Source organism: Electrophorus electricus, chromosome 10 (genome assembly GCF_013358815.1).
Source record: "Electrophorus electricus isolate fEleEle1 chromosome 10, fEleEle1.pri, whole genome shotgun sequence".
In the NCBI taxonomy this organism is placed as follows: domain Eukaryota; kingdom Metazoa; phylum Chordata; class Actinopteri; order Gymnotiformes; family Gymnotidae; genus Electrophorus; species Electrophorus electricus.
The window spans coordinates 422,501-435,000 of record NC_049544.1 but is presented as its reverse complement, the minus strand read 5'-3'; the positions used below and the strand labels follow the sequence as shown (position 1 = coordinate 435,000).

The 12,500-nt window shown below is 46.9% G+C and overlaps 2 protein-coding genes across 2 annotated transcripts in view; one reads left to right on the top strand and one right to left on the bottom strand.

Moving 5' to 3' along the window:
- The window catches only part of tuft1a (tuftelin 1a), a 16,288-nt gene extending 6,841 nt beyond the window's left edge, over positions 1–9,447 (top strand). The window contains exons 2-12 of the mRNA XM_035530798.1: positions 1,470–1,538; positions 3,999–4,097; positions 4,287–4,373; positions 4,451–4,519; positions 4,720–4,803; positions 6,593–6,703; positions 6,806–7,029; positions 7,186–7,291; positions 7,581–7,664; positions 7,783–7,877; positions 7,956–9,447. Of these exons, the coding sequence (XP_035386691.1) occupies positions 1,470–1,538; positions 3,999–4,097; positions 4,287–4,373; positions 4,451–4,519; positions 4,720–4,803; positions 6,593–6,703; positions 6,806–7,029; positions 7,186–7,291; positions 7,581–7,664; positions 7,783–7,877; positions 7,956–8,028 (1,101 nt within the window). The 3' untranslated portion in view covers positions 8,029–9,447. The remainder of the gene's footprint in view (positions 1–1,469; positions 1,539–3,998; positions 4,098–4,286; positions 4,374–4,450; positions 4,520–4,719; positions 4,804–6,592; positions 6,704–6,805; positions 7,030–7,185; positions 7,292–7,580; positions 7,665–7,782; positions 7,878–7,955) is intronic.
- A 326-nt stretch (positions 9,448–9,773) lies between these two features.
- c10h1orf43 (chromosome 10 C1orf43 homolog) overlaps positions 9,774–12,500 on the bottom strand; it is a 9,419-nt gene continuing 6,692 nt past the window's right edge. Inside the window, exons 4-7 of the mRNA XM_027005888.2 lie at positions 12,269–12,322; positions 11,900–12,063; positions 11,507–11,565; positions 9,774–11,404 (exon numbers count right to left, since the gene is read on the bottom strand). Coding sequence (XP_026861689.1) covers positions 11,167–11,404; positions 11,507–11,565; positions 11,900–12,063; positions 12,269–12,322 — 515 coding nt within the window. The 3' untranslated portion in view covers positions 9,774–11,166. The remainder of the gene's footprint in view (positions 11,405–11,506; positions 11,566–11,899; positions 12,064–12,268; positions 12,323–12,500) is intronic.

Here is a 12,500-nt window from a genome sequence, read left to right as displayed (position 1 = left end):
GTGTGTGCTGTTAGACGTCATTGACTGATAAGACATTTAATATATGTGTGTGAGGGAGTGAGGGTGTGTCTGTGTGTGTGTGTGTGTGTGTGTGTGTATGTCTGTATTTGCGTGTGCAAATTTGCAAGTGCGTGTGTTTGTGTGTGTGTGAGTGTGTGTATTTTTGTGTTTGTGTGTCTATTTATGTGTGTGTGTCTATTTGTACATGCGTGTGTGTCTGTATTTGTGTGTTTGCGTGTATGTATGTGTGTATGTATTTGTATGTGTTTTGTGTTTGTGTGTCTCTATTTGTTTGTTTGTGTCTGTATGTGTGTGTGTGTATGGATGCATGATACCGGTGCAGTGTGGACAGTCACACCCCAGTCACACACACGCATCAGCCGTCGTCACCTGTGTGTGGCACTGCAGGACTGTAAACACAGTGCAGAACAAAACATGGCACCCTGGGAAGTGTGCTGTACTGACCTGCTGTGTCGGCCCATGGTGCAGAGGTCACGTATGTGAGGAATGTGTCTTATCTTGCTCTTCCTTTTCTCTGACATGACCTCGCTCTGCCTCTCCAGTGCCTACCAGGCTTCCAGTGCCTACCAGGCTCCTGCACACTGGGCCTTTGAGGGGGTTTGCAGACGGGCTCGAAAAACCTACAAACATTCACATGCTTGTGTGCATCGTTATGTAACAAATCCCAGTTTGCCTTTTGGTACAGTAACACTATGCTTTTGCTGTGTGTGAGATTACGTGCTTGAGGGAGTGCCTCAGTGTGTGTGTGTGTGTGTGTGTGTGTGTGTGTGTGTGTGTGTGTGTGTGTAAATAGCATACATACTGTGATAATACTGTGTTTGTCACCAGCCACAATCACCTCCCTTCATGTGTATGTCTGTGTGTGTGTGTGTGTTTATTTGTATAGTTTGGTATGGTTGCTGGACTCCCTCATGGCAGTGTCATGGTAGTTTTAAAGTGTGTTTGCTGTTGTCCAGAGATCTCCAACCTTGTGAAACTCTCTCTTCCTCTGTTGTTTCTGCGTGATTCGGTTGCCATGGAGATATTCCATGTCCCCCTGGGAGCGTGTTGCCTTGTTTGGTGTCTCGGCTGCAATTCAAATGCACATTCAAAACGAGTGCTGGCACAATGAAGGAGATGTGGAATTTTCCAGAAGCTGTAGGCTGGAACATAATTTAAACAGAGCGTCCTGTGTGTTAAACTGTGTGTGAGACACTGGCAGATGTAATTCATCTTTTCATTCTTTCCCTTTCTTAAAGTAGGGTATGACATTCAGACAACTGGCTTCTATTCTCTCTCTCTCTCGCTCTTTCTCTTTCACTCTGCCTAGCTCTCTCTCTCTAGGGGTTTTTACTCAGTTTCTCACATTTTCCTCTCCTCCCTATAGATCCCTCCTCCCCTCTTTCTCTCAGCTCTCAGTAACGTTCCTCTCCTCCCTCATTCACGTCCTGCTGCTTGCTGTGTTTCAGGAGGGACGACGTCGCCTCAGACTCACCTTACATGAGCAGAGCCCACAAAAGCCACCGACTGGAGGAAAGGTAAGACTACACACACACACACACACACACCACACATTGGAAGATGAGGAACGTTGTAAAACACAAAGGAGTTCCTGGAGTGGGTTGCTGTGGCACAAGGCTGGATGGTCATTGTCTGTTCTCCGGCTGTCCGAACGCTGTTTGTTGAGGTCATGGCGTTACGCTGGCTGGGTTCACACACACCTCCAGTGTGGAGCAGTGAAACGCTTCTCTGATTGGCAAATTTATGCTTCTGTTGAGCGTGTCTCCTAACCTCTTGTAATGCCCTATCTCTGCATAGATCACTTCTCACGTTTCAGTTCTGTCTCCAGAAGCGTGAGCCTCCTACACAAGACTCCCATGGTGGACCACTTAGCCTTTGTTTTGGCTTCCAGCCTCACCTAACCCACTACCACCTCCTACCCCCTCCTACCACCTCCTACCCCTCACTACCCATCCCCACCTCCTACCCCTCACTACCCATCCCCACCTCCTACCCCTCACTACCACCTCCTACCCCTCACTACCCCCACTACCACCTCCTACCCCCTCCTACCACCTCCAACCCCCCACTACCCCCACTACCTCCCCACCACCTCCTACCCCCTCCTACCACCTCCTACCCCTCACTACCCATCCCCACCTCCTACCCCTCACTACCACCTCCTACCCCTCACTACCCCCACTACCACCTCCTACCCCCTCCTACCACCTCCAACCCCCCACTACCCCCACTACCTCCCCACCACCTCCTACCCCCTCCTACCACCTCCTACCCCTCACTACCCATCCCCCCCTACCCCTCACTACTCCCCCTACCACCTCCTACCCCACACTACCTGCCCACCACCTCCTACCCCCTCCTACCACCTCCTACCCCTCACTACCCCCACTACCACCTCCTACCCCTCACTACCCATCCCCACCTCCTACCCCTCACTACCCCCCTACCCTCTCCTACCCCTCACAACCCCCACTACCACCTCCTACCCCCTCCTACCACCTCCAACCCCCCACTACCCCCCACTACCTCCCCACCACCTCCTACCACCTCCTACCCCTCACTACCCATCCCCCCTACCCCTCACTACTCCCCCTACCACCTCCTACCCCACACTACCTGCCCACCACCTCCTACCCCCTCCTACCACCTCCTACCCCTCACTACCCCCCCTACCCTCTCCTACCCCTCACTACCCCCCCTACCACCTCCTACCCCACACTACCTGCCCACCACCTCCTACCCCCTCCTACCACCTCCTACCCCTCACTACCCCCACTACCACCTCCTACCCCTCACTACCCCCCCTACCCCCTCCTACCCCTCACTACCCATCCCCACCTCCTACCCCTCACTACCACCTCCTACCCCACATTACCCCCCCACCACCTCCTACCCCCCACTACCCCCTTCTGCTCTCTCTTGCTTTGTGTCGTGTACTGTGTTTAAAGATGTTTGAGCAGGATCATTAGGGACAGTCGGCTTTCTGGGAAATGTCTCTGATTTGCAAACGTTTTACACCTAAAAAGTTTCTCTAAATCCTGGTGATGTTTGTACCGGAGGCCTCTGAGAGTGTGCTTTATCATTGAGTATTATTACTGGAGTGTTACAGGGTAGTGTTGAGTATTATTACTGGAGTGTTACAGGGTAGTGTTGAGTATTATTACTGGAGTGTTGCATGGTAGTGTTGAGTATTATTACTGGAGTGTTACGGGGTAGTGTTGAGTATTATTACTGGAGTGTTACAGGGTAGTGTTGAGTATTATTACTGGAGTGTTACAGGGTAGTGTTGAGTATTATTACTGGAGTGTTGCAGGGTAGTGTTGAGTATTATTACTGGAGTGTTGCATGGTAGTGTTGAGTATTATTACTGGAGTGTTACGGGGTAGTGTTGAGTATTATTACTGGAGTGTTACAGGGTAGTGTTGAGTATTATTACTGGAGTGTTACAGGGTAGTGTTGAGTATTATTACTGGAGTGTTGCATGGTAGTGTTGAGTATTATTACTGGAGTGTTACGGGGTAGTGTTGAGTATTATTACTGGAGTGTTACAGGGTAGTGTTGAGTATTATTACTGGAGTGTTACAGGGTAGTGTTGAGTATTATTACTGGAGTGTTGCATGGTAGTGTTGAGTATTATTACTGGAGTGTTACGGGGTAGTGTTGAGTATTATTACTGGAGTGTTACAGGGTAGTGTTGAGTATTATTACTGGAGTGTTACAGGGTAGTGTTGAGTATTATTACTGGAGTGTTACAGGGTAGTGTTGAGTATTATTACCTGGGCTCCAAATATCCACGCTGGCATCATATACCCTGAAGCAGAGGAACCCCAGCTGCCTTAACATCTGAAAATCTCACCACACATGATTTCACTGCAATCAAGTCCTGTGTGTTTCACAACAGACCCACAACAGAACATTTGGGGCAGCGTCTTTACTCATGCGTCTGTGATTCATGTAACCCACCCCCTCTGTTCCAGCCCATTGGTAGAGCGTTTGCCTTGGTTCAGCCGGCCAATGAGAGGCAGCCTCTGAAGACACAGCCAATCAAACCAGAAGAGAAGGTTGAAGTCATAAAGGTGAGCAGGTTTTCCTGGCATTGAAGTGAAAGTATGTGTTGTGATGTCATTGAGGGGGTGGAGTCACACCCAACCCTGCCTTCCTGAGAATATGTTCTTGATTAGATCACTTTCACGATTTGGAAACTTGGAATGATTTCTCATGTGTGTGTGTGTGTGTGTGTGTGTGTGTGTGTGTGTGTGTGTTAGGTCTATCTGGAGGCACGGAGACAGGAACAGGCAGACAGTGAAGAGAGTCTGAAAATGCTCTCACAAGAGGTGTCACAAATCCAGGAGGTCAGCAGAAGTGTGTGTGTGTGTGTGTGTGTGTGTGTACAGAGTGAGACAGGGCTAACAGCATTGTGTCTTTTCAGGTGAGATACTGTCTGAAATCCCTGAGGGAGCAGATGGCTGCAAAGACCAACCACAGAACAGAACACAAGGTATGAGCACATGTGTCCCTACGAGAGCAGGCAGGAGTGTCGGCCCCTGGCCTGGAGGAGACAATTATTCTCTCTCTCCCTCATTCTCAAATCTCTGTATCTCTGTCCTTCACTCTCTGTCTCTCTCTGTGTGTCTCTCTGTCCTCTCTGTGTCTCTCTGTCTCTCTGATCCTCAATCTGTCTCTCTCTCTCTCCTTCAGTTGCTGTTAACTCAGAATGGTCTCGGTGAAGAGACTGGACCCCTGCCAACATCTGCATTAACATGGGATAGTGAGGACAACCAGGTAAGGTGCTTTAGCATGGGATTATCATTTTACACACACACACTCACACACACACACTCACACACACACACACACACACACTCACACACACACACACACACACACTCACTCACACACTCACACACTCACACACTCTCACACACACACACACACACACACACACACACACACACACACACACACACACACACACACACACACACACATCTCTTTTTGTCCTTGTAAAATCACTGGCATGCTGTAATAAAAAAAAATGTGAGCCAGGACATTTGTCATCCTTTAGACACTTGAAAGCGCTCTGTGTTAATGTGCACTGTGTTAAGGCTCTGTGTTAATGTGCACTGTGTTAATGTGCACTGTGTTAAGGCTCTGTGTTAATGTGCACTGTGTTAAGGCTCTGTGTTAAGGCTCTGTGTTAATGTGCACTGTGTTAAGGCTATGTGTTAATGTGCACTATGTTAATGTGCACTGTGTTAAGGCTCCGTGTTAATGCGCACAATGTTATTGTGCACTGTGTTAAGGCTCAGTATTAATGTGCACTGTGTTAAGCCTGTGTGTTAATGTGCACTGTTAATGTGCACTGTGTTAAGGCTCTGTGTTAATGCACACTATGTTAATGTGCACCGTGTTAAGGCTCTGTGTTAATGTGCTCTGTGTTAATGTGCACTGTGTTAAGGTTCTGTGTTAGTGTGCACTATGTTAATGTGCACTGTGTTAAGGCTCTGTGTTAATGCGCACTGTTAATGTGTTTTGCATTCTATTAATTTCTCTTAATTTGTGCAGAACACACACATACTGAAGTGTACCTGTTCAACCAGAGTGCACCACTGTGTGAGCACACTTTAACTGGCCCACCGTGTTTCGCTAATGAAGACATTGCCATGCCAACCATCCTCAGAAAAGCTTTTCTGTGTCTCGTTTTTTTGTTTGCAGTGTTTGTAGTGCCTGACAAAGCCCCTGGTATTCCAGAACATGATTTGAATAAGCTGTGTCAGAGAGGTGTGTGCATATGTGTGTGTGTGTGTGTGTGTGTGTGTGTGTGTGTGTGTGTGTGTGTGTGTGTGTGTGTGTGTGTGTGTGTGTGAGCTTCCTGAACTTTAGTTCTGATGGGAAAGTGAGTGAATTATTTCAGCCCTGCTACTGCACGTCAGTGGAAGCCACACCCTGATAATTCATAAACACACACACACACACTCACACACACACACACACACACACACACACACACACACACACACACACACTCACACACACTCACACACACACACACACACACACACACACACACACTCACACACACACACACACACTCACACACACACACACACACTCACACACACACACACACACACACACACACACACACACACCCACCCCTCCTTCTTTGCTCTTCCTTTCTGCTCTCTAATTTGAGTCTATAAATATCCTCCAGGAGAAAATGTGCTGCGTGGAAGGGAGGGTTCAGAATGCAGAGTTGTTTGGTTATTGTTATTGTGTCTGTTGCTTCAGCTACAGTGGTCTGTTCTGAGCCTGTATTTCACGAGTCTGCATAACTAACATGGAACATAAAAGATGTAAACACACCTGTGACTCAAACACGCGCTGCTCCAAACCATCAGCTGAATTTAACATCAATTCATTTTGTTACATTTTCTTGATTCTCTCCTTGTTTTCTTTTTCTACTCTCTCTCTCGCTCTCCCTCGTTCTCTCCCTCTCTCCCCTACTCTCTCTCTTCCCTACTCTTTCTCTCTCTCTCCCTCTGTCTCCCTCTCTCCTTTCCTTTCTCAGAATGAAGAGAGCGAGGAGGACCCCGCCAGGATGAGAGAGGTTAGCCGGCGTCTCTACTCTCAACTCCAGGAGGCAGAAAGGAGGCACCAGGAGGAGAGAGAGAAGCTCCAGGTATGTTCAGCCTGACCTCTGACCCCACGTCCCCTCTCCCGCACTTTCTCCCTGGTCTCGTTCTTTCTCAGATGTCTCTCATGTTTCTCTTGCGCATCTCAGGCAGAGGCTTGTCAGTATAAAAGGGAGCTCTCCGAGCAGAGCAAGCGTCTGAAGCAGGCCCATGACTCCGCCCAGCAGCAGGACCAACAAATCAGAGAACTCCAGCGCCTGATGGGCGGGATGGAACAGGAGAGCTCTTCCCTGAGGGAGGAGCTTCTGATCAGGGAGGCAAAGCTTCTCCAGCTGCAGGAGCTGAAGGAGGAGGCCGAAGCCAGTAGGGAGAGGTGAGGGGAGCCCTGTCCTGTGGACCCTGACACCCTTCTGAAGGGCTGCGGGTCAACAGATGGTGCGAGTGTGTGGTGCACATTGAATGGTCAGATGTCTGTGTGTGTTGGTCAGCTGGTCATTGGGGTGGCTGGTAAGTTGTGTGTGTTCTGCAGACTGGAGGAACTGGAGAAGGAGAATGCCATCCTGAGAGAAAAGATCCACCACCTGGATGACATGTTGAAGAGCCAACAGAGGAAACTCAGACAGATGATTGAGCAGGTATACAAGCACACGCGCACACACATACGCGCATGCACACACGCATGAGCACACACACGCACGAGTGCGCACGCACACACGCATGAGCAAACGCACATACACTCACATGCGCACGCACACACGGATGAGCATACACACACACACACACTCGCACACACACTCGCACACACACTCACACACACACACACACAAACACACACACACAAACACAAACACACACACTCACACACACAGACACACACACACACACTGGTACTGCTACACTGTAGAGTTCTTATCTCCCCTCCAGCTGCAGAACTCTCGTATGCTGATTCAGGAGCGCGACCGTGTCATCAAAGATCTGGAGGAGAAAGTAGCCTTCCTAGAGGCAGAGGTGTGTGTGTGTGTGTGTGTGTGTGTGTATACAAACACACACAGATGTGTGTGTGTATGTTTCAGATGCATTTCTTCTGTATTTCCTCATGTATTAATTCTATAATTTGATGTATCAGAACAAACAGATGCGTGACCAGATGGACTACCTCCTTGATGGTCAAAGGTCAAGCTCACATCTGCTGCCAGATCACAATGCCCAGATTGTTTACAGGTAACAAACACACCCCCACCCACCCTCTCCGAGTGACATCACACCTGCATGCGGATGACAGCTTTATCTTCTTTACAGTAAACCCCTCAAGCCGTCCACTCAAAGCAGTAAGAGTCTGCCCTTCATCAAAGTGATAGAGATCAAATCCTGAACGCTCCTATGGCAGCGTTGCTATGGGGATGCTGTGACAACAGCACAATCGTTCACCATCCATGCGCCACGGCAACGTGCAGCACGGCGCAGCTTTACGGCTTTGACGTCTGACTGGCTGACTACAGACGCTTGTTACCACAGCAGCTCATCACGACCTGCCGTGGCTAATTTCTTTATTAACACGCAAGTAGGGAACTTTGGTTGTGGGTGGGCGTGAACAGTACGGTGTCAGTTCCCACGTGTTTTTTAGCATGTTAACTCTCACCTAAATGGAAGTGTGATCTTAGGTGTGGTTCAGAACAGAGTAAGATCTATTCAAATGAAGTACAACAGCTAAAGCTAAAATGGAACTAACAGTCCAACCCAACCAGACCAGTCGAGCTAACAGAAAAACAGACTACAGCTTTACCCCCGTGAACACAATAAGGCCCAATCTCTCAACCTCTCTCTCTCTGAGGTTTCAGGTATTTGATACGTGTTCTCTCTCTCTCTCTCTCTCTCTCTCATTTGATACGTGCTCTCTCTCAACCCGGCAGTCAGCATTAAATATTAATCATTTGAAACCCTTGACATGAGGTCAGGCTGAGCTGTAGGAAGAAGAGATTTCAATGAGGGAACAAAGTGTAAAATGAAGTCGTAATGAAGGAACTCTACAGGAGCGTTACAGACCAGGTCTACACGAGTCCTACTTACAGCTGAAGTGCAAAACGCCTCAGCTGCAACTTCAAAGTGTCCTGGTTTTTAAATTATCACGCTAAGCCCAGAGGTCTTTAAATGACTAAACCCAGAGGTGTTTAGCCAGACAACTGTTTAAACATCTCGCTAAACTGAGACAAGGCGCTTAAATAGTCTCGCTAAACCCACATTCGAATGCACAAGCCTGTTTACAGATATCTCCATGGTAACCCGTGGCGATGAGACTGTGGTTTGTTTTGTTCTGTTGAAAGGCAGAGAGTGCCACTGGTGTATCAGGGACTGGTTTTCCAGGTCCCACTCTGGGATGTGGGTAGTTTGACTAGTGAGGAGTTTCAGGTGTGTCAGTTTAGATTCCGTGCCTCCTGCTCCGATACCGAGGATACACCCTGCTGGCAGTATCAAGAATTTCCATCACAGTCCAACAAAAGCAAATAAAACAATTCCTCCCACTGACATATGGTAGTACTGAAGCTAATGTATTCAGTTCATTTCAGTTCCCTGATGTTTCATCTGTCTGTGAGTTTCACAACATAAGTTTTTAAAAATTGTTTTTCTTCTGTAAATGGCCGTAAAAACACATCACTGCTGCACATTCTGTTCTTTATTTAATATTAAAAACTATTTTTGTAGTGAAACCTTTGACTGCTTTTAGAATTAAATGCAACATATATTTATATAAGATGACCTTTTTGGCTATTTGAATAAAGTGATCTGAAAGCTTTGTGTTGACGTTTCTTCCTTCATAGTGTGCGTGTTTTAGCATTACTGTTTGACTTGACGTGTGGACCCACCCCACTAACCTGAGAGTCCGGATCCACCACATGCTAATATTTAGGTGCTACCTAAATATCCCAACCAGGACACTGCAGCTGACACAAGAACCAGGCATTTACACACACACACATACCCACATATACCCATACATACATTTTATATATACACACAAATTGTGTACGTGTGTGTGTGTGTGTGTGTGTGTGTGTATATGTATATATATATATATATATATATATATATATTTATATATAAATAAAATATACATACATACATACATACTTACATATATATATATATCAAAATAACGATCCTAGCAGAAATACAGCTGCCAGTCTATTTCTTGATTTCAAACATGGTGACTTCCTAAGGAAATCCAATGTCTGAGTTGGACTTTTAAACAAATTTACATCAGAACAACAATCAGTTTCTAACTGATTATTTTTTTTATAAATGTTTCTGCTACAAACAAGAAACTTTGATGTAACTGTAATATATTAATATAGTAAATTGGAGATAAAGAAGCAGGCACCCAGACATCACAACAGACAATTATTATAACTACCACCTACAACAGTATAATAAAAAAAAATGAATTTAAAGAATTTATGATCATTTTAAAAGTACTGGAACCAAAAACAATGTTGTCATGAAGTATTCCTAATGGTCAATATTTGGTCACAATATTTGTGTTATGCACCAACAGCTGAACTAGTTCAAACGTTAACACACTAATATTGAATCATTACTGGTGAATAATTAAAGTCAGAAAGTGTCCTGTAAGAAGTCTGTTATGCATGGCTCTCTTTCTTCACAGAAATCCCTCAGCTCCACGTTACTGAGTAAGCGTTGGTCAGCTCTCTGAGGTAGGCCCTTACAGCACTACCACATAGCGCCATCTAGTGGCGAAGGAAGATTCCTCTGCACGTTTACACGCGTGGATGCAATAGGAGAAATAATGTCGACTGGAGGAAAAACGACGATGATGTATTTGGCGCCAAATCCAATTCAGTGCGATGTACTCTGTTCAGCTCTGCCACTTTAGGGTTTTGAATAGAGCCCACTGGTTTTCTGACTGGTTCCCACATTACTGTTGTTGATGCAGAACAAGCACAGACGCATAACAAGCATAAACGCTCTTCTTGTCTTGGTAACACCAGGGCCTTCTTACTATAATAAATCAATTCCTTGGTCAGAGTCTTCTCAGCTTATTTGGAAGTGCCGTATTTAACATTTATATTTTTCCCTCAGACAAGTCCTAATATCCCTTGGTATGGTCTCTTGGTCATAGTTCCCACAGGCAGCTTTGACTGAGGAATGCTGAGAAATATTGGCAGTGAATTCTCCTTACAGGTGTAACACCGACAAAACACTTTAAGTAGCTAATTCTGTAGTTAACAAAAAAAGCAAACACTTTTACACCATGACTGCCAAGGAGGAACTTTTAGAGCATCCCTCCCTCTCTCCGCTGAAAGATTATCAGAGTATCTCACAGACTTCATCTTCAAGCATAATCACAGTCTCCCAGGCTTCAACCATCTTACATAGCTGAGATATGAGGAAATAATCTCATTCTCCCTCATGCTAACCACAGCTACACTGCTCCAGACAGCGTGCCCAAGGCCTGCTGGTGTGGTGGTCCTAGCGCACCGCTGGGCCAGCGCTCCTAAAGTGTGCTCTCCAGTGTGTTGTAGTTGTCCTTGAAGTTCTTCAGCTCTAGGAAGTGCTTTGGCCTCTTGCTTCGCTGGCCAGACGACGGCAGGTAGGTTACCTGGATGGTGGAGGCTGAGGACGGACCAGGCGAGGACGGACCCGGCGAGGACGGACCGGGCAAGCTGGTCAGATCCTTGGCCGCTAACTGGTGCTGCTGCATCAGATTGCTGGATCTGGAGTGGGCCTTTACACTGGGTGGGGGGTGTGGGGGTGTGAGATGAGAATAACAGGGGTGTGTGAGATGGCACCAGCATGAGTGGATCAGGAGAGGAAAGAAGCAGAACTCCACTCACACTGCAGTCAGTTCATCCAGGTCTTCTCTGTACTTCAGAAGCTCAACTTCACCAAATGGCTGCAGAACAGAAAACAAAAGCTTTCAGCTTCAATCCCCTTACTGGTCTCTCACACAGACACAGACACAGACACAGACACAGACACACACACAGACACACACACACACAGACACACACAGACACAGACACACACAGACACACACACACACAGACACACACACACACAGACACACACACACACAGACACACACACACACAGACACACACACACACACACAGACACACACACACACAGACACAGACACACACACAGACACACAGACACACAGACACAGACACACACACAGACACACAGACACACAGACACACACACACACACACACACACACACACCCTAGTGCCATGGCGGGCGCTGTCGTATCCCTCCAGCAGGCGCTCAATCAGGCTGCACTGGCTGCTTCTGAGTGGTGAGAGAGAGGAGCGCAGCTGTATCAGCCAGCTCTTATAGCGCCGGCCCGTCAGAGCCGAGCTGCAGCCCAGCTCACCACACAGGACGTCTGGGGAGGGGAGACACGGAAAGGACAGCACAGAGTCAGAGAAGTCATCAGAAATCCAGCACTTCCAAAGATAAACGCCACGTTTGCCATTAAAAAAAAAGACACATGAATAATAAACATGTGAACAACAATGAATCATCAACCTCATTTTCATCAGTGCCAGCAGTTAATACCATCATGAGCACTTCTAACAGGGGCTTCTTACCAGTGTCTCTAATGGCATCCAGAACTTGCATTCTGTACAGGTAGTTATAACAGCCTGTAAACATATAAGATAGTAAAAGATATAATTATTTGCTTTAAAAAGTGTTTATTGTGTGATAAATTCATATTTAGTTTTATACAAATATTGTGGAACTACACACTGGCTCACTCACACACACACACACACACACACACACTGGCTCACTCACACACACACACACACACACACACAC